The following is a 21,763-nucleotide window of genomic DNA, read 5'->3' on the forward strand; positions in this document are numbered from 1 at the left end:
TTTAAAAATAGGATGGCATGTGTGTTAGCATCACAGAGACAAACTCCGTGATTCAATCATCTGACCAGCAGAGGGCACCCTCACCTTATTATCAACGGTCTCTTCTTCCCTACATTTCTCATCTACTCCGTTTTCGCACTGATCACTGGTCCAGCTGAGAAGAACATTCCACCATCTATTAAAAAAAATAAATAAATAAATAATTGTGTCTGATGGGTATTTTAAGTCGGTTGATGATTTACAAACTATGTGTGCTCTGTTTATTTTTATGTGAATACTTTGTTGTACTCACATCCAAATTAATGTCCTGCAAGTGTTTTACAACACTCGCTACACCAAACATGAGGTTCATGTGATAAGATCCATGTGTTTAAACAGTTTTGTATTTAGTGTATTTACTGTATTTTACATTTCTCTGCAATATCCCTAAAAAACAGCTTAAACCAGCCTAGGCTGGTTGGCTGGTTTTAGCTGGTCAGCCAGGCTGGTTTTAGAGGGGTTTTGGCCATTTCCCGGCTGGTTTCCAGCCGTTTCCAGCCTGGTCAGGCTGGGAGATGACCAGCTAAAACCAGCTTGACCAGCCTTGCCAGACTGGGAGCCCAGCCAAAACCAGCTATGTCCAGCTTAAAACAGGCTGGTCAAGCTGGGTTTAGCTGGATTTAGCTGGTCATTTTCCAGCCTGACCAGCTAAGACCAGGCTAGAAATGTCCGGAAACCAGCCTGGAAATGGCCAAAAACCCTCTAAAACCAGGCTGGTCAACCAGCTAAAACCAGCCAACCAGCCTAGTCTGGTTTAAGCTGGACTTTTCAGCAGGGATTCTATATGTCTAGTTCAATGTGACAGGTTTAGCAATCTTTTCACCTCTCCCTGTTGTAAATAATATATATTATATATAAATTATATTAATAATATATTATTATATATAAAAAAAGACTGAGAATCCATGGCTTAGGTACAGCATACCTGCCAACACTCCCATTTTTTCCAGCCATCTCCTGTATTGTTCTGTCTCCCCGAAAACTCCTGGAATTCCACCGGTACTCCATGAGCCCAAAGTATGCCTGAATATATTCCCCACACCATTAAAGCACCACTACCAGCCTGAAACGTTGATACAAGGCAGGATAGATGCATGCTTTCATGTTGTTGATGCCAAATTCTGACCCTACTTTCCGAATGTTGCAGCAGAAATCAAGACTTTTTTCTTCTATTTTCCAATTTTAGTAAGCCTGTGCAAATTGTAGCCTCAGTTGTAGCCCCTGTTCTTAGCTGACATAAGTGGGACCCAGAATCATCAGCGCCATCCTGGAAATAGACAAGAAACACCTGAACCTACTCCTCCCAGGCTGATTGGCACCAGCTGTGGCTCATCAACCACAGGCTACATAAGCCACACAGGCTGGGTAAAATTCTGAGACACAACTTTCCATGAGACAGAGATCTAATGCCTCTAATTGATACCTCTGATACAGGACTTGAAGCTGTCCTGTCAAAGGTCTAGGAAGGTGAGAAGCATTCAATCTTGTCCCTAGCAGAGAGAAACTATGCCACGGTGGAAAAGGAGGCCCTGGCAGTAAAGTGGGCAGACTTAAAGCTTGGCCTGGAGGCTGGTGTAGTCCTTTACTCTGTGGCTTTACCCCGTTCGAGATCCTCTTTGGCTGGACGCCCTGCAACCTCCTGGATGTGGCAAATGAAACCTGGGAGCAACATCCTGCAGCCCATCAATCAGGGATGAAATTTGTAAAACATATACGAGAGTGGATCGATCACACCATGCCATTAGACTGGGAACATCTGGTGCAGCAAAGTGCAGCAAACCCAACAGTGCCACTACCACTCAACCACTGGAATGCCAACCCAGAGACCGAGTCATGAGTTTTGGGTTTTAGTACCAAATACTGTCTGCAAGTTCCTGGCCTCTTATACAGTGCTAGCAGAACCAGTAACTTGCCAGCCTAGAAAAAAAAAAAAAAAAAACTGACCAGCTGTACCACGTTAACCTCCTGAAGAAGTAGACAACAGACTAGCTCACCACGTCTGATCCCATAGGCTGGAGAAGGTCAAGTGGACATTTATTTTTCCAAATCGCTAAGGCTTTTATTTTTGATGCACCAAAGATGGTCTCATTATGACTAAACATATCAAAGACCTTCTCCAAGATACCCAGATGACATATGGGAAGCAACATAAATTAGATATTCTATTATAAAAACTACTGGTCCTGTTGTTGTAATTTACCCCATTACTTATATAAGCACTAACGCTGTGCTGTAGCGGTGAGAATCTTCTTACCCCAGAATTATGTTTCAAATTCTGTGAATATATTTTCAATTGGCGGCTGTTTGCCAAGGCAACACAATGGTAATTCAAAGTGCTTTACATAAACAAGAGTAAGCAAGTAAGTAATGTGTATTTATGTAGTGCATTTATTGTGTATGACTATACAACCAAAGTGCTTCACAATCATAAGGAGGATCTCTCCACACCACAGGTGTGCAGCATCCACACACCAGCTAGGTGGAGTAGAAAGACAGTGATAGAGCCAATTCAGTGGATAGGGATGTTTGCGAGGCCATGATGGGTAAGGGCCAATGGAGGGCATTTGGCCAAAACACCAAGGTTACACCCCTACTCTTTACAAGAAGTGCCATGGGATTTTTAATGACCACAGAAAGTCAGGACATCGCTTTACCTGAAAGACAAAATAAAAGAAACATAAAATTCAAGTATACAAAAAAAATTATTCTTTTTTTTTTTTCGGCTTAGTCCCTTTATTAATCTGAGGTTGCCACCGCAGAATGAACCACCAACTTATCCAGCATATGTTTTACGCAGCGGATGCCCTTCTATCTGCAATCTCTGTGAAACATCCATACACACTCATACACTATGAACAGTTTAGCCTACCCAATTCACCTGTACCACATGTCTTTGGACTGCGGGGGAAACCAGAACATCCGGAGGAAACCCACGCGAACACAGGGAGAACATGTAAACTCTACACAGAAATGCCAACTGACCCAGCCGAAACTCGAACCAGCGACCTTCTTGCTGTGAGGTGACAGCACTACCTACTGTGCCACCGCGTTGCCAACCAAAATAAAACAAACTAAGATTAAAAACTAATTAAAAAGTGTCAGAAACACTCATGTTGTTCACTGATTCAGGCCTGATCAGCCTGCCAGTCAGGCTAAAATAGGTTTGTTAAAATAAAATAACATTGAATTCATTTTGAAATTCTTTATGTTTTCATCTTGCGGGCTTAACTCTACACAAACAAAATAAATAAGAATATCTAAATATTGAAAGCTAAACCTGTTCGATCCTGTTCTTTTGCGCCATGCAGATACCTGTCAGCGACATGATTTTAAATAAATGTTCATTCATAACTTAAAATGTAATTGTTACTTGGAACATATTTAATTACGGACGAAAATAATGTTAGCATTCAGAGGCTTAGTTGGTTGCTATACTAAGGTTTGACCAGCAGATAGAGGCAAAGTTACATTATTAAACCGTAATACATTCTATCGCTGCTTGCCATTTGTAAGGGCCTATACCCTAATCCCTTTAAAGGATTTATCATCCATAGTCAGCTTCGAAGAGATGAATGGTGTTCAGAAAAGCTTATTTTTGCAATGGGATTCTGAGTCATAATAATGAGACGATAAAGAATGTGTGGCTTAATTCGTGGCACGAACGATGAGTAGCCTACATTGTGCAGGCTTCATTCATTCATTCATTCATTCATTCATTCATTCATTCATTCATTCATTCATTCATTTAATTTTAATTTATTATTTTAATTTGTTATGTTTATCATTTAATCATTTAATTTATAACTCTTCGTTTTTAATGTAATTTGTTTTGTTTTATTTTTTATTCATAAACATCAGATTAGATGCTATATGCGTAAAGTCAAACGAGTTTCTAGTTGTAACCGCGTGTTGGTCTTGTTTCAACAAAATCGGATCTTTATCTACAGTAACTATAATGCATGAGATATTTCCTATTTTTTTTTAACATACCAGGTGTAATCGTTTGTTTGATTGCCCGGATTAACTGATAGAATAGGCTGAGTGATATTGTTTTTTTTTTTGTTTTTTTTTTACATATTAAACAATTATCGTTGGAACTAACAGAAAGTGACGAATTATTATTTTGATAAGTGCACTGAAAAGGCTGTTAATTTACAACTTCCTTTTTATTATTTATTTATTTATTTATCTATCTATCTATTTATTTTTAAACTGAATTTGCAGTGTGACGATCAATGACTGTATAAGGTGACGATGTGATTTTGCTTATTAAATTACATGTTTTCTCAGTGGGTGGGCCAGTAAACGTAGCTTCGCTGGGATTGGGTGATTCATCCTTCGCTCTGCAGAGGCTTCATACTCCCACCTCCTGGCGCGCAGGTGTGTTCATTTACAAACACTGATAAACACGTGTAACAGCGTGTGCAGTTCTAGACGTTTAACGAGTGTGGATGGTTGACGAAATTTCACAAAAAAACTGAAATATTGACAATATTGAAATGGGTGATTCCGAAGATCCCGTAAGTAGATGAAGCCACAACTTTCATTGGAAAGGCCCTGCAACCCAGTGGCATGCAGACCACCAATTATACCTAATATTTACAGTTTTCTTTTATAACACACGTTAGCTCGGTTAAACATTAACAAACAACACACAGATTAACACAAATACAGTGCTTCATTTTAATACTATTTTAGCATAAATGTCTGAATTATCACTTTACTCAAATGATTTGGAAGTGCCCTTTTGTACAAATGTTAGCTCATGGTAATGTAGTTAACTGATGGAGAAAAATAAGATTTTTTTTCTTTAACAATGTATTTTCTTTGCAAAGTGTTTAGTTTAAAACTGTTGTGTCTAGTTGCAATTGTTTACTGTTTGTTACTGTATTGCTGTTCATCTAAAATAGATTTTGCTTTTCTATTATTACTAAAGTATACGAAATGCGATACAAGAGAAAATTAATTAAAAGCTTGTTTAAATGTGCTGTAGTTAAACAAAAAGCATTGTTAGTGATATAAATATGTAATATTTAACATTTACATGTAGTTTAGGCTCGAGTATAAGCCCTAAAAAAAGCTTTGCTACACTGCTTAACGTACATACACTAACATTTTGATCATTTATTAGCAGCGCTTTTCTCTGTATTTGAACCCACCAATTTACTGAAATGTCCCTACTGATAATTTAATCGACTACAAAATAAAGTAATTCTCCTTCAACTCTTTACCTACATGTGTACCAAGTCAAATTTGCCACAAGTTTACCATAATACTATTAACCAAGGCTGTGCAAATAATCAAAATTCAGTTTCAATTTTGGCCACCATGATTATGAAAAACCATAACCAGGATAAAAACAATAAATTGCATCACACACCTCTAAATTTCTCTACGTTCATACCTCCTCAAAGCTTGACTGCAGTAAAATCATGTAAATTGTCTTTTGCAACATGGGACAAGATTTTTATTTTTATTGTTAAGTGTTTATTAAGCAAGTACTTTATTCATGTTTTAATAGCTCAAAAAAGAATTTGTGCTGTACAATGCATGTGCTCTTTGGCTGTACGTCCCCACCAATGTCAAGAGCGAATCCTCTACACCCTTGGTTTTTTAGGAGAAAAACAGAGAACCTATTCCTGATGCTGTTTGGCCAGAGAATGGAGATCAGTGGAGCGATAAAGGAGAGGATGATGAATGTGGATTGCTGCAGGAAATGGCTGAGGAGGATGAAGAAATTGACCTCTACAATGAGGAGACATTTGGCTTGGGTATGATTATTAAAACCTCAGTAACAATTGAGCAATTTTAATTCTGTGACTGTTAAAAGATTTGAGTAGTTTCACATGCGGAAATGACAAAGTTGCAAGTTATTTTTGTTCACTAATATCTGTGAAACTTACTAAAATACTGTAATTATGGGTTAAAATGTAAATAAAAAATGCTTTTTTATTTGGGCTAAATGTTTTTGAGTGAGGGGGTGGAGATGAAAATGTTTAATTGTAAACTCTTATTTCTGCTTTTATTTCCTTTGTAACATCACTATGCCAAAATGAATCAAGATGAAGCTGTGAATGGTGATACCCCAGACATCGACCCTACAGATCTCCTGCTGCTATCTAGTGATAGCTCCCCAACACCACAGTCTTCACATCCACCACCTCCACCACCACCACCGCCGCTACCTCCAAAATCTCCTTTCACATACAGTACCCATTGTCCTCCCAGGCCAGAACCTCATAGTTGGCCCCACACTCCAACTGGTCGCTCTCAGAGAGGGAGAGGTGGTAGAGGACAGCTGTTTGATGACCCAGCTGTGGTAAAGACCGTGAAGGGTCGACCAAGCCTAAAGGTTTAACATTTGGATGCTTTTTATACATATTTTGGCTTGAACTTGTACCACTAATGAACATCCACCCACCATGTGCTTTGTTGCGTTGGATTTGTATTTCTAGAGTATTGATAGTGCCATTGTGGATTGTAGCCTCAGCACCTACTGGGAGGACCTTAATTCAAATTCAGTATGTTATTTAAGATTTGCTGTTTTGCTTTTGTTTTTATTATTACTTGATCTTTTTTTTTTATTAATATTTATCTTTCTCTCAGTGGATGGTAGCACCTTTAAAATCCAGCAGGTCACCTGCACAGACGATACTCCAGGTGCTTAAGCAAATGGCATGTCTTTCACTCCTATTCAACATACCTGTTTATTGATCATTGTGAACTTGTTACCAATTAGGATCAGGCCATTGTAGGAGTTATTGACCGATCAGCTCATGGCAGGGTTCCACCTGTCTCTCCAAACTTTCTGTCTCCTATGCGCCCTTTTTCCACCAGTCGGGGCAGAAGAGGACAGCCTTTTGTTGGGTCCTTCAACCAGAGGTGTCATTATCAGGTAGGATAATTCACCCAAAAAAGAACATTTTTCCAGTTAATTTACTTTTTTTCTTTTTCTCTTAAGCAAAACATTACACAGGCCAGTAACCAGGGGGGTTTGAAAGACCCACCCCCCACTGATAAAGTTAAGAATTTGACCTCTATAAGCCTATACAAGTCCCATTTTTGACAGTATGCCATCATAAATTGTGAAAATAATTGATTAGAAGGCTTTAACGTTGTGGTCCATTGTGTATTTTTAAGGCTTGGTTGTGTTTTATAAGATGCAAAGCAATGGGTGCTCATGCTTCACTTGTAGAAAATCACGTAATTTTGATTTTGGATTGAGGATCAGATGAGCTGCAGCGTTTTGAATAATTGTAAAGAGGATTGATGAAAGTGAGAAGGGACATGATCTTTTAAATGCTATAGAATTGATAATGAGCATAAATTGATCAACTGTTATTTTTTTATTTTTTTCTTGCTCAGGCACAAAAAACTCCCATGGCTCCATGCCCTGTCTTTCGTCCCCAAAGACTCTTTTCACCCCAGCAGCAATATAACCAGGTTGACTTTTTTTTTTTTTTTTTTCTTTTTTTTTAATGGATTAATGCTTCAAGGGGTACAGCTCCGGCTGGACATTAACAAGAATCATTACATTTGTTTCTAAACCTACTCCTAACAGTAATGTAAATATGGAAATTATACAGCGTCACAAATTATGCTATATTGATTTATGCATGCCCAAGTATCTGCAGCTGTATCTCTTCTACCCTTCTATCTTTATTATGAGTTTTCTGTTCCTAAAATCATTTTAGTTCCAATTATGCATATATATATATATATATATATATATATATATATATATATATATATATATATATATATATATATATATATATATATATATATATATATAATGTTTTATTTATTTTTTTTTCCTTGTCAGCCTGGAGGTTTCATGTCACCTTCCCGTCCTCCTCTCTCTACCTCAATGCCCCGCACACCCAAACTCATGCACCTGCGGTTTGGCACAGACTCTCCCAGGCCTGCTCCATTCTACAGCCCATCCGCCAGCATCATGCAGGGCTTACGGTTGGTCAACTAGTCAAGGAATAATTCATTTACTTTTTGTTTAATCATGCATTCTTATTTTGTTAATTTGACAATTCTCATGATCATTTTATATTAGTGAATGTCAATTTTTATTTTAATTTTTTAATCTTATGGGTATATGAAAATCCCTTTTTATTCAGTGTTTAACACTGCTCGAAGTGAATGAAAACATCCATCTTGAATTTAAATCTGAAAGTGCACAGTATATAAAGTAGTTTGAACTATACACCAAGCATTCAAATCTTTAGCTGTTTCATACAGTACCTTACTCATTGCATGCAGGCTAAAGAGAACTTGAACCCCATCATCACTTAGAGCATCAGCATCAAATTCTAGTATAGCTGTATGGGAATTTATCAGACCTTGAAGGGACTTTGTCAGTACACGTTTATATGGACAAGTTTCTTCTGCTTGATCTTATTTTTATTTAAATTTTTTTAAATGTACTTTTTTTTTTTTTTAGCTTGGAAAAATGTAAAAAAAAATTGTCAATTTTTCTCTGGTTAATTGGCTATGGGGCTATTCACGTCAAAAACTGCATGGGGAAAATGTGTTGCATGCTGCTTCCTTTTACCAGATTAAATACACTTCTGAGCTTGCAATCCTATGCACTTGTCATTGCTAGGCCAGCTGTTCTTAAACCATTGCAATTAAAGCGAAAACAGTTTTCCATGTCCAGTGTTTGAGCAATGCTAACCAGAGCGCTCCTCCAATGAGCTTGTTACAAGATGTTCAAAAACATTTGCCGCTGTTTCATTTAGCAGATAGTTTTGTCCAAAGTGGATCACAAATGAAGCATTCAGTGATTTCAACAAATTTTGCTAATTGTACAAAGTAACTCTGTGTTCAGCAAAATTAAAGCTGAAGTATGGAGGGGGAGTTTTTTGGGGGGAGAAGGTTTTGTGCTTGGATAATCACTGAAAAGATGGGTTTTTAGTTTTCATTCAAATGGTACAAGTGAATTAGAGGTTTGTGTGGGAAGTGGAAGATCTGTCTACCAGCAAGGAATATTGAATGAAAAGGTTGTGGAGTTACTTGGAGCCTCTCTGTGATGGGACCACAAGAAGGCAGTCACTCACTGACCAGAGGCTACTGGAGGGGATTTAGACCTTTATAAGCAAGCCTTGAAAATTAGAAAGTTTTATACGAGCCCAGACCGCCAACCAATGCAGTGAAATTAGATCATCTGTAAAGTTTTAAAGGTGCTAGAAGGGAGTCCAGCCAGAAAAGCATTACAATTGTCCAGCCTAGAAATGACCAGAGCTTGGCCTAGAAGTTGCGCAACATGATCTATTAAAAAGGGTCTGATTTTTCTGATGTTTAAAAAGTTCAAACATGCATGGGTGAGTTGTTAGCAGTGTGCTCATTGAACGACAGCTGATCATGTAGGATCACTCCAAGATTCCTTACTGAGTTACATGGGGTAATAAATGAAATTAGTTTGGAGAATTGGAGAAATTGTGTTAAATTTATAGAGTTCAGTTTTTGCCAGATAAGGCTGTAGGTGATGGTCATTCATCCAGGCAGAGAGATCCTCCAGGCAGTGCAAGATCCTTGGCTCTCAGTGATGTGCTGTCAATGGAGAATAGAAATAAACCAAGTACAGATCCCTGTAGTAAACCTTTGACCAGCTGATGAGCTTTGGACACCTGTCCTCTCCAGGCAACAATGAAAGATCTACCAGTGAGGTAGGAGTCCAACCAGCAGAGCGGGATTCCAGTGATGGCCATACAAATAAATACTTAATGTATGTAGTTTTATTTCTTGGAGTTATCAATAAAAATGAAGCTATATGGTGGTATTTACCTGCTTTAATACATTTATGCATTGGGCTTACTAGTATAGCCTGTATCATGGCTGCTTGGGCTTCAACACATAAAATGACATTGACATTTATGACCGCAGATTAGCGTCACACAAAAGAAGGTTAGGAAAAATTAACTTCTGAAAAAATCCTATAAGAGTTGACATGCATATTAAACATGCATATTAGACAATGAAAGTGTTATTTGACCTTGCATAAATATCAACCTGCTGTTGCAGACATCAAAACCAAACTATGACCTTTTTATAATGAGTCATAGGATTCAAATATTATGGATTCAAATGTAAATGAATGAATTTGATACGTTAACAACTACTGTATTTTCATGTGAAGTCTTGACCTTGCATTGAGTAACTTGATCTTGCTACTATTTGGTCTGTTTCCATTAAATTTTCCTTGCCATTTTAGTGCGCCAGGTCCTGTTGTCCAGTTCCACCCCCAGCATAAGCGGCTTTTGAGTCAGCGACAGCCAAGACCACATAAGTGAGAAGTGAGAAATGTATTTACTTATAAAGTATGTTTGCCCCTTTTTTAAAGCAGGTTATACAATTCACAGAAAGCCATTGAGCTGGGACCCTTATTCCCAAATCATGTCTGACAAGGAGAAGGAGTGGATAATCAGGCTGCAAATGATCCAGCTACAGAGTGAGAACCCACATTTGGATGACTACTATTACCAGGTTTGTTTCACTCTGGAACTTATTGGTCCTGCTGTTCAGGGATGGTGTTAGCTTTCTGTTTTCTCCTAATGCTGACTTTTTGGTTATTTTCTAATGTATGAACGGGTAGAAAAAAAAAAAAAAAAAAGAATTGCTATGCACTGTTGTTCACCTCTGCAGGAATACTATCAGAGAATGGAAACCAAACTGGCTGAAGAAGAGTATGTGGGTGACCGGACGAAGAAGGAACCACCTAAACTTACAACCCCTTATGTTAGCAAAAATGTCTCGTACATCCCAGGTCTGTCAAAATAAACAAATATAAGACACCTTTTATAAACCTACAGTATGAATAGTTGGTAATTCTTATATTACAGTAGTCCACATTGAAGGTTCACTCGGGCAGGTTGCAGTGTCAACTTGTTTTTCTCCTAGACGAGCGATTGATGCTGTTCATGCAAGCACACATGACGTGAGTTTGCTTTATAAGAAAATGTATGCATGTTTATTTGGAGGAGAAAGGTTTTAAATATGTATTTTTTATATTTGAACAGGAGCATAAAGACACAAGACAGCAAAGGTTGGAAGTGTTGAGCACTATTGAGAAGGTACAATAACCACATTTCTGTCTTGTTTATTTAAAACCCTAAGGTGTTCTAACTAGGCATGCCATACCAAACATTGGTCAGTTGCAATCTCGCACTGTCTGCTCATAGTATAAGGCATTTGTAACAGGCAATCTGGTTGTGGGGAGCTGTAAAGGTACCATACTCATTTGCCACTAGAGGTGCAATTGATCACAAATCTCACAGTTTGGATCAAATTATGGTCTGAGTCACTGATCAGACCTTTTTTTTTTTTTTTTTTTTTTTTTATTAGATCAGCAAAAAAGGGAGGAGACAAATGTCGTATGCTTTCCAGTAACTACAGGAACAGGACGAAAATGATATTTTGGTTTTAACGAAATTGCTTGTAGAACCTAAAATTAACAATCAAAAAATTTAAAGCTGAAAGCGCTGATAAAAGGGACCTCGCATCCGGGCTCACTTCGATGCGGTTATAAGTACTTCCTCTTCTATGGCGAAACACTGAAATTTGTCGGTCTGCCACAGACCCTTTGGCCAACTCTAGATGTTCAGAATATAACATTGCTAGAGCCTTCAGATAACACCAATTAAATTTAGTGCTGATACAGTATGACGAAATCTGAAGGAGTTTGTTACGGTGTAAAACGTGATTTTTATTTAATTTTTTTTCTCCCTCCTGTTGCCAGCAGGCAATAACACTGACTGAATCTAAATATTGGCATGTAAACCTGTTCCAGTCAGGACTCTTATCAAATGTGTAGATTTTGAGGGAGATATATAGGGAGTTATAACTTCCTGTTTCGTGGCAACACCAAAGTTTGTGAGGCCTCCACAGACAAGCCACTTTGACATTAAACTCTAGATCGTTGCAATTTAACGTCACCAAGGCCTTTTAGTTTGGTGGCAACCATTTTTAGTGTTGATCTGAGAAAATCCCTCGGAGGACTTTGTTAAAGTACAATGCCTGGAAATGGCAAAAACTGCACTTTTTCGGCAGAGGAAGTTAAATATCCGACTTCCTGTTGGGTTTGAAACTTCCCCAAGAGAATATTATTTTTTGTATTTTTTTATTTTTTGTTGGTATTGGTATTGGTATGTGCGTAAAACTTAGCTTGGGGGCCACTCTGTAAAAAGTGCATAGGTGGCCACACCCACTTCCGAAAGCTAATATAAAAAAATAAATGGTTCACTTTTGCCACTTCTGGTGCATGTGCAGTTTTGTGAGTTTGAGCATGTTTAGACTCAAAACCGCAATTTCATTCTGAAGAAGAAACTAAGCAATTCCAATAGGGCCCATGCACCATAGACGCTCTCCCTAATTACTTGCTGAATAATTAATTTTAAGAATAAAATGTATTTATTAATGTGCAATGCGAAAAGCATTTTGCCACTGTTGTTGAAAATGCTAAATGCATAAATGTAACATTTTAATCTAAATCTTGTAAACAAACCTTTTTTCATTTTCAATGAATGACTAATATTTTACACCCCTTTATCTTTGAGTGTGAAGAGGTAAGGATAAAAAAATATTCCCTTAAGAAATGATGCTCAACACAAGATCAATATTCTCCACATTATTGCTGTAATTGGAATTATTGCTTGTACCTTTTGCGTGGCGCTGTGCATTTCGGAGTTCTGGGTGTGGGTTTTCTGTCGGCGTGCATGCCGTGGAGCAGCGGGTCAGCGACTCGGCGCTGTGTGGGTTTCTGTCGGCATGCATGCAACTGAGCTTAAATAATTCGGTGTGCGTGGTTATTAGTCCCTGTGTACAAGCTCGGCACTTTTACACCGAGACTATACAAAGACACAAATGATTTTGTACTCTCTGCTTGGTCTGTGTCCGACTCGTACATGTACGGCTGAATGCTCATCCTAGCATAGCTTAGCTTAGCTTCTCCCTCTGTCTGTCAGCCTGTCTGTTACAAACAAGGAGTGTGGGAGCTCTTGGCTCTGCCCCCTTGTTACGTTGGGTGAGAAGCCGAAAGTGTGAAGCAACACGCCCCTAAACAGCAAACTGTGTAAACGCCCCCAACATGACACTTTTTAACACATTAATATAATAATATAATAAAAACATCTGAACTGTGAGTTGAACTGAACCTAAACTGGCACACTCAGAAGAACCATAATATTAATATTAAAATGTAAAAAAGTGGTAAACTATGTGCCCTTTAAATGACTTTAACAGTGATTATTTAAAGCAGTCAAAATATTGTCAACCATTTGATAGAGCAGACAGTTAAAGGGTTAAGTACTAGTGCAGCTATGCATCATCAATTTAAAAAATGCATTTAGGTGACTACTTCTGTCCAAAACGACATTGTCATTATCGTTTTACAGGAAAGCCAAAATGGTTCTATTTAAACAACGCAAGGCATTTCAAGTTTTCCTTTTGACTGATTAACAATCCCTCATTCATGTAAACATGACTTCTTGGTGTAATTAAAGCAATATTGACAATGTCAGATAAAACCTTAATTCTAAGGTGATTAATTGCAGAGAAAGACGCTGTCAATTTAATTATTGACATTCTTATTAACTGACAACTTATTTGGGTTTACAAAAAAAAAAAAAAATGTTCCACATACTGTTTGCTATGGAATGCAGAAACTTTGAAGCTCAATATCTTAAACATTCAGAACGCAGATAGAACCTTGTAATTCCAAGGTGAAAAATTTTAATTTAGGATTAAAGTTTATTGCAAAATGAGTTTTTAATCCACCAGTGTTTGCTGACCCATGGGTCAGAATCTGCACAGATCAATAATGAACTGATTTATTGCACACTTGCTTGGCACTAAAGGCACATATATATTTTTTAATCATTGTGTAACCCTTTAAGACTTGCCTGCAAGTAAGAGAAATTCCTTAATGGTATAGTTCTAGGGCCTCAACTATGTGTACTGTATCTGTGCTGAATGCAAGTGACTGTAAAGTACCGGTGAATAAACTGGCCAATTGGAACAACTACCCTGATTTTGAGAATCATACAGCGCTGAAGAGTCACGCTTTCCATTTAGTTGTCAGAGCAATTTTTAAAATGGCATCAATGCCATATATGGTACTTTTTTAAAACTATTATCATGTGCATAACCAAGCAAAAGAACAGTCTTGTTAAAGATGCAATTATAAAGTAATGTCCCAAAGCCTGCCTACCACTGTTGCACTTCAGAAAGTTATAAACGTGTGTGTGTGTGTGTGTGTGTATATATTATCCACTGAGTGTATGAACTTGTTTATTTGCTTTTGAGTGAATGTACCATATTTACCACCTTTACCCTCTCTCAGTTATACCTGATTTTGTTGGAAGTGGAAGAGGCAGAAAAGGTGAAGACGACGGTGTCTGACAAAGAAGAGGAGAGTCGGTTGATGCAGAACATGAAAAGAAAGGTGGAGCAGCTATACAATGAGCTGCGGTGCACAAATTTGTAAGGAACCCGTTTGTCCTTGTGTTGGAAATGGTTGCATACAGTAAATTGTGATCTAATGTTTATTGTATATTATTCATATTTCTCTACAGGGACTCTGGAGAGGAATTTCTTTCCTGCCTACTTGTATCAAAAGGAAAGAGATTGGTGGCCAGACTCCTTCCCTTCCTGTCACATGATTCAGCCCTGCATATTCTGAGCACAGTAACCAAACACCTTCCAGTTCTGATGAGCAGAGATACAGATGAGGTCTGGAAAGTGTTTATATAATTATTTTCTAAATCAGTGTAGCTCTTGAATATGCAATCAGCATCAAGTTCCAACCTCTTCACAGGCTCTTCCTATTCTGTATCCATCTCTCCGGGCTGTGATTAATGGACTTGTATTCAGTCAGCTAATCAGAATTCTCAAAGAGTTCACCGCATTACTGCCAGACTCGCAAGACACCCGGTTAACACTGGCCTGCCAAAACAAGGTCTGCTCTTGAGTTTTGAAAATAGACAATTGAAAACTTTAAATTATACAGTGTAGTTATGGCTTTGGTTTAATTTTCTCATCTTTCTTCAATGGCTATACATTTCTGTGGTGATGCTTTTTTTGAACGCGTTTTTTAACAAAACCTTGTGTTTGCAGTTTGGTCTGTCGTTGCTGTATGCTCTACTCTCACAGGGAGAAAGGCTTTTATCTTCTGATCTACCCATGGAACCTAGTATTGGAGATTTTGAGACATGGTACTATTTGTTTGTCTGTGGAAGGTGCTTAGCAGAATGTTCAAATAGTAGATTTGAAAAATCTTTAGAAAACTAGTAATCCTCAGATGAATTTTATGTAACGCTTTCAATATTTTCCAAGTGTCTATAATTCAACTGTGGAAAAACAGACAGTTTAAGGCATCAGTAATTTAACGTAACTATTTCTATGCTAACCATCAAGGACGGACACGGTTTTCCATGTGGCCAGGCAGCTGTCCCAGACATCACTCGTTGAGCCACTGCTTTTGCCTTCCAACCTGCTAACACTCTTCTGTCGATATCTGGACAAGCGGACTGTGCACCAACTAAAAAACAACATGGAGTGAGTCAACATATTGCACTCAGCTTTTCTTACTTTTCTAAACCAGTCTGCTTGAAGAGAATTCACTGAAAAGATAAAAGCAAGTCACTTAATTCAGATTGTCACAAACTTATTGAGTGTGGATCCTAACACACTTTGCCATGTTTGTTCCGAAATTAGTTTTTTTTTTAAATGTCACTGGCTTCAGATGTGCAGTAAATAAATAGTGTTTTTGGCATGTTTTTAAAAATGATAATGTTGAGGTTTGAATCAAGTTTTAGTACTTTAACTCAAACCAGGCTAGTTCAAACTTGGTCATGGAGCGCTGGTGTCCTGCGAAGTTTAGTTCCAACCCCAATCAGACACTCCTGGGCTAGCTAATCAATCTCTTACTAGGCTTTCTAGAATCATCCTTGCAGGTTTGTTGAGGCAAGTTGGAGCTAAAATCTGCAGGACACCGGCCCTCCAGGACCGAGTCTGGACACCCCTGACTTAAACTATTGGTTAAACAATTTATTTAAACTGATTATAAAATAATTAGCACATTTATTTTCAGAAATAATAAACTCATTTTAGGGCATAAATTCTGATCCGTGTCTCTATAGAACAGGCGTCACCAGTCACAGTCCTGCAGTCCCTACAGAGTTTAGCGTCAACTTTCCTCAACGCCTTCTTGGAAGTTTTAAGTATATCATGCAAGACCTTGGCTGTGTTCGAAACCGCATACTTCCATACTATACAGTATACTAAAATCAGTATGCGAGCCGAGCAGCATGTCCGAATTCATAGAATTTGAAAAACTGTATGCGAGAAGTACCCGGATGACTTGCTACTACCGGCGAGATTCTGGAGTGCGCATCCCATGCACGCTGCGCTATCCCATAATGCCCCACGAGCAAATTCATGAATGCAAGTAAAGCGATGCAAATGACGCAGGTACGTCACGCGACTATGCCAAAATGGTGGATGTAGTACCTCCGAATTCCATTCATACTTTTCACATTCGTACTGTATAGAAGGTACTTTTCTAACGGCCGAGTAGTACGTTTAAATTCAAATGCAGTACCTACTGAGTTGTAGGCGGTTTCGGACGCAGCCCTTGACTGTTTCTTAATTACAAAAACAGAGAACGGACTTGTTTTTGAAGAATGAACTCTGGAGACCATGAGAACACCGATTGCGTCCTCAGTGAGATGCTGTGCTGTTTCTGATTATCATGTGACCTTCATATATTTTTAATGGAAAATTGTTTAAACCACAGCATTCATACAATAAATGTTTAAATTCACAAAAACCTTACAAATATACATTGCAAATTACAAATAAAAATGATTTTATTACCAATTTCAGCAAATGAACACCTTTTTAATGCGTTTATGCCTATATTGAGATTTATGTGAATTGTTACTTTTCACAGTCTCATTTAGGGAAACTCCTAAGATAAGTTGTATCTCTGAACTTTAAAGGGTCAATTTATATAAAATGCTGCACTTCCCACCTCCTTTATTTAGCCGCAATGTCTTCTGGGACTTCTTGAGCGAGTTTGGTGCTCAAGTCTATATCGGTGCATACTCGATACCAAGAACGCACCCGGGATCTCGCGCATCCTTGAGTTTTGGAACTGAACTTTGGCAGTTGATGATGACAATACACGAAAGCACAAGAACCCTAAAGAACGCATATTGAAAAACAGCCCTTGATTAGGTTAAGTCTTTTTGATTGGGATTAGAGGTTAACTCTGCAGGACACCGGTCCAGTTTGGTGACCCCTGGTTTAATAGCTCTTTTACAAACACATTAGTCAGCCGCATGATTTATAAACAAAACATCTTTAATGTGTTCTACAATATATCTACATCTGGCAAAAAGTAAACTACATGTTTAACTTTTATTATTATTATTATTATTATTATTATTATTATTTGTTTATGTTTTTATTTTATTATTTTTTATGCAGTTTAATATTTTTTATAAATGTATACCATTAATGAAAAACTATTAGTTTATAGCAAATTTACAAATTTTACTGAAATAGTAAGAACACCATTTAAAAATGCAAAACTATAATAAGCCTGTTCTGAACATTGCACAGACAAAAACTTCAACACCTTAAGGTTCCATTTTAGTTAATGTAAATTTTACTAACACAAACTAACAGATTCATATATTTTATAAATGTGTAATCTTAATGAAGAAAAAAAAGTAAATTACATCTACAATTGATCAATGGTGTACAGGTATTGTTCAATCTTAGTTAATGTTAATGCATTAATAAATGAAATGTTATAATAAAGTGACCCATTTTTCAAAATGTTACTGTAATGCCCTAAATCCCTGCAGGTATTACTGTAATGTGAGGATGTGTACATGTTGTCTGGGTGACATTTCTTTTATAAGGGAACATTTTAAAATGTATGAATGTTCTTTTCATGCAATCATTTGATTCAAATGAACTGACATCAGTGTTTCACCCAGAGTTAACATTTTTATTTAATTATGTATTTTAATATGTTGGTTATATATATTGTCTGATTTTTAATGTTTTTATTTATTTATATTCAAACTGCAGATCAGCTACAGGATATTTGGCTGTAGCTTCATGAATGAGCACAGACCCGATGACCTGTTTCTGCATTGACCCTGAAGCACAGGACGACGCCGAGCATGAATTGAATTGGATTTTGGGACTGAATATCCAACATTTATCTACATTTCTATTTTTCTATCAACATTTATTTTCTATATTTTTCAACATCCATTTTTCGATCCGTTCTTCTGTCAAGGTCAGATTAGCGCTGTTTGACATGATTTATCAATGGGTTGGTATATAAAGTTGGCTGATATTCAGTCATTAATCATGACCGTATTATGCCTCATGAAGCGCGTCGCATCAGAAAAAGCTGATCATGTTGGATTTGTGGCCTGCAGGTCTTCAGAGCGAGCTGTTGGGGTTGATGTAATTCTACAGTTGCACTTAAAGGTGTTGGGTTTAATTTGAGATGTATAAAAAAACATGTTTCGTTATAAATTTAGCTGTGTCTTTCATAGAAAGAATTTGAGTGTTAATTTTGGTCCTTTAATGTTCATTTGAAATGTAAGCTTATGTAAAGTTATCATTGTGGTTTGATTTTGTTTTATTTCTGTAATTGTGCGACCCAATGTCATATAAATATATTTTCACTGTTGCAGAGCACATGCAAATAACAAAAATAAATAAAAATTTGTAAAAGTATCTGACAGTGTAAATTTATAGTTTTTGTGATTTTTAAATCCATAGTTGCATGATGCTTTAGCCCTTTATTCTCCGTTAGTGGTAACTTAAGAACTGAAAACCTTTTAATTTGGGCAAACTCAAGTAAAAATGTCAGAAGACATTAGGCAATCCAAATAACCTAAATTTAAGACTTAAGCTGGAAATCCCACTGCCTTTATGTAAAGTTTAGCTTCTATGGCTATGAAAATGAGGGAAGGGTGGGGGGTTCATTTCTACATAGTTATTTTGATATTCTGGTTAAATGCTTGGAGTGTGACGTAGTTGTAAAGGAGTAAAATATGGTGATTTTAGAGTTCTTAGAACAGTGAATTTAGGGTAACCTGTTCCATCTACCGTCACTTTAGACATAGAAGTAATTAAATGGCTACTAAAAAGACATGCATTTCAATGAGTTATGGGGTATGACTAACTGTAATCAATGTTATATGGAAGTCTTTTAGAATTGTGGCGTTTTATTAGATAGATGAAAAAAATGCTACAAAACCCCATTGACAAATTTTGCAGGACCCTATAGTGTTTTTTTTTTTTTTTTTTAAATGCCATTTCCAGACTATCCTATGGCAGTAATTCACTATTGCCATTTGAATGTGTAATTTTAAAAACAAATGTGTTCATGCAGATTTCTGGGAGCAAATGCCTTGTTGATGTCAGAGGAAAATGACTAGACTGGTTTAAGCTGATGGAAAGGCAAGAATAACTCAACCACTTGTTTCAACTGAGATATGCAGAAAAGCATCAAGACTGCACAACAGATTGAATTGGATGAGCTACAGCAACAGAAAACCACACTGGATACTACTCCGGTCATCTAAGAACAGGAAACTGAGGCTACAATTTGCACAGGCTCACCAAAGTTGGACAATAGAAGATTGGAGAAAAGTGGTCTGAGTCTCGATTTCTACTGTGACATTTAGATGTAGGGTCAGAATTTGGCATCAACAGCATGAATGTATAAATCTATCCTGCCTCGTGTCAATGGTTCAGGGTGGTGTAATGGTGTGGGGGATATTTTCTTGGCACACTAGGCCCATTAGTACTAAATTGAGTATTGTTGCTGACCAGGTCCATCCCTTTATGAGTGTACTCATCTTCTAATGGCTACTTTCAGCAGGATAATGCACCTTGTCATGAAGCGCGAATTAGATTAGTTTCTTGAACATGACTGAGTTCACTGTACTCAAATGACTTCCACAGTCACCAGATCCTAACCCAATAAAGCACTTTTGGGATGTGGTGCAATGGGATATTCACATCATGGATGTGCAGCTGAAAAATCTGCAACAACTGCTATCATGTCAATTTGGACCAAAATTTCTAAAGGAATATTTCTAAAACCTTGTTGAATCTATGCCATGTAGGATTAAGGCAATTCTGAAGGCAAAAGCGGGTCCAAACTGGTACTAGTAAGGTGTACCTAATAAAGAGGCCGGTTAGTATTGGCATTTAACTGTAGGTTGAAGTGTATTGGTAAACAATATATAACAATCTTAATATGTAACCACAGAAACACAATGTAAGTGACAACACCGTTTACTACTTTATATATAAAGATTTATATTTACATCATTAATCCTACCCAAACCCTACCAACTATTAGTAGCGGAATTGTACCTTCAAAGTTAGTGTGATCATTATTTTCCCAGTGGATTTCCATTTTGATTTTTTTAAGGTAATCATAGAAAACAAATCAGTCTTTTTCGTTTTGGTTTTTGTAAAACTTGAAGGCATCAAGCTGTTTTTAGATCAGTCACATTTTCATTCTAACTAACAGAGAACTCCTTTATGTGTTTTTATTTGTTTTAGGGTGGGTCAGGGTGATGTAATTTGACATATCAGTGTATGTGTATCGGAAAGGTGTAGGCTCCAGGGTTAAAGGTCAAGCTTTCAACTCTCCCTCACCTCTTGATATAAGGATTTTGGTCCTGTGTGTGGAATGTCAGCCTGAAGTGAGACTGAGATCTTTCTTTTCCCCTTTGCTGTACCCACATTGTTTTACTTTCTCATGAACTGTCTTTTTGTATTTCAAGGAAGTTGCCTTGAAAAATGAGAGGCTATGTCATGTGCAGTGTTGAGTCGAAGTACTTTTAAATTAGCTAGTTACTGTAACTAAATTACTTTTCCATAAGGGATTACGCATTTATTTTGGTAATAATTATGATACAAATCTAAATATACATATATATTTTTTTTAAATGCAAGTTCTTCCTTTATTTGTTATGCAAATATATTTTCAGAAAAATTCTCTAAAAATTATCTCCGCTAAAGAAAGGGTATATTAATCAAAAGGATGAACATGCTTAAATGAGTTGCCATAAATTAGTTGTGGCATAAATTCAGAGAAGCATATTCATTTTATTTGTTGTATAGATTTTTAAAAACAATGCAACACTGTAAAGAATAAATCCATAAAAAATGGCAAGCTGTATTTGCCATGACTTGCTGTTTGGATTGGTGTAAAAAAAAATAAAGGGGCTAAAAATTTTGACCCAAAATGGTTTTTAAAAAAATTAAAAATGATTTTGTTCTAGCTAAAATGAAACAAATCAGACTTTCTCCATCTCATTATCAAATATACTGTGAAAATTTCCTTGCTCTGTTAAACATCATTTGGGGGAAAAAAAAATAATATATATATATATATATATATATATATATATATATATATATATATATATATATATATATATATATATATATATATAATTCAAAGGTAGCTAATAATTCTGACTTCAACTGTAGATGAGTAATTCTAATGAAACCACATACTACAAACAAGTAAATACTCAATGCAGGACACTTATCTTTTTATGAATGAAAAAAAATGTTGTCCTCCATCACACTAAATATTGAAGTAATCCAGATTTGCCATATGAGGAAAAACTTCTTTTTATTCTTCAAATTTTCATAT

At 36.9% G+C, this 21,763-nt stretch overlaps 1 protein-coding gene across 3 annotated transcripts; it reads left to right on the forward strand.

Moving 5' to 3' along the window:
* Positions 1 to 1,414: 1,414 nt before the first annotated feature.
* On the forward strand, positions 1,415 to 18,801 carry patl2 (PAT1 homolog 2). 3 transcript variants are annotated; one of them, XM_073918293.1, is made up of 20 exons: positions 1,415 to 2,060; positions 4,330 to 4,419; positions 5,657 to 5,810; positions 6,102 to 6,391; positions 6,495 to 6,560; positions 6,646 to 6,699; positions 6,779 to 6,934; positions 7,405 to 7,482; positions 7,865 to 8,010; positions 10,265 to 10,339; positions 10,413 to 10,536; positions 10,696 to 10,816; positions 10,893 to 10,987; positions 11,070 to 11,123; positions 14,390 to 14,529; positions 14,622 to 14,778; positions 14,864 to 15,004; positions 15,163 to 15,260; positions 15,463 to 15,603; positions 18,151 to 18,801. In XM_073918293.1, the coding sequence occupies exons 3-20, from the start codon at positions 5,756 to 5,758 to the stop codon at positions 18,182 to 18,184; spliced, it is 2,025 nt and encodes a 674-aa protein (XP_073774394.1). In that variant the 5' UTR covers positions 1,415 to 2,060; positions 4,330 to 4,419; positions 5,657 to 5,755; the 3' UTR covers positions 18,185 to 18,801. The 3 variants fall into 3 exon arrangements, with proteins under 3 accessions (XP_073774394.1, XP_073774393.1, XP_683261.4); XM_073918292.1 differs by having other exon boundaries at positions 1,415 to 1,506; XM_678169.9 differs by lacking the exons at positions 1,415 to 2,060; positions 4,330 to 4,419 and adding an exon at positions 4,470 to 4,559.
* The last annotated feature ends 2,962 nt before the right edge of the window (positions 18,802 to 21,763 follow it).

The sequence above is a fragment of the Danio rerio genome, chromosome 12, assembly GCF_049306965.1.
Source record: "Danio rerio strain Tuebingen ecotype United States chromosome 12, GRCz12tu, whole genome shotgun sequence".
Classification (NCBI taxonomy): domain Eukaryota; kingdom Metazoa; phylum Chordata; class Actinopteri; order Cypriniformes; family Danionidae; genus Danio; species Danio rerio.

Bases quoted from the DNA above. Each gene is read 5' to 3' on its own strand.
- patl2 (XM_678169.9), top strand. From the start codon at position 4,539: ATGGGTGATTCCGAAGATCCC. The intron at 14,530-14,621 runs GTAAGGAACCCG...ATTTCTCTACAG, and splicing joins GAGCTGCGGTGCACAAATTT to GGACTCTGGAGAGGAATTTC. The intron at 15,261-15,462 runs GTACTATTTGTT...CTAACCATCAAG, and splicing joins ATTGGAGATTTTGAGACATG to GACGGACACGGTTTTCCATG.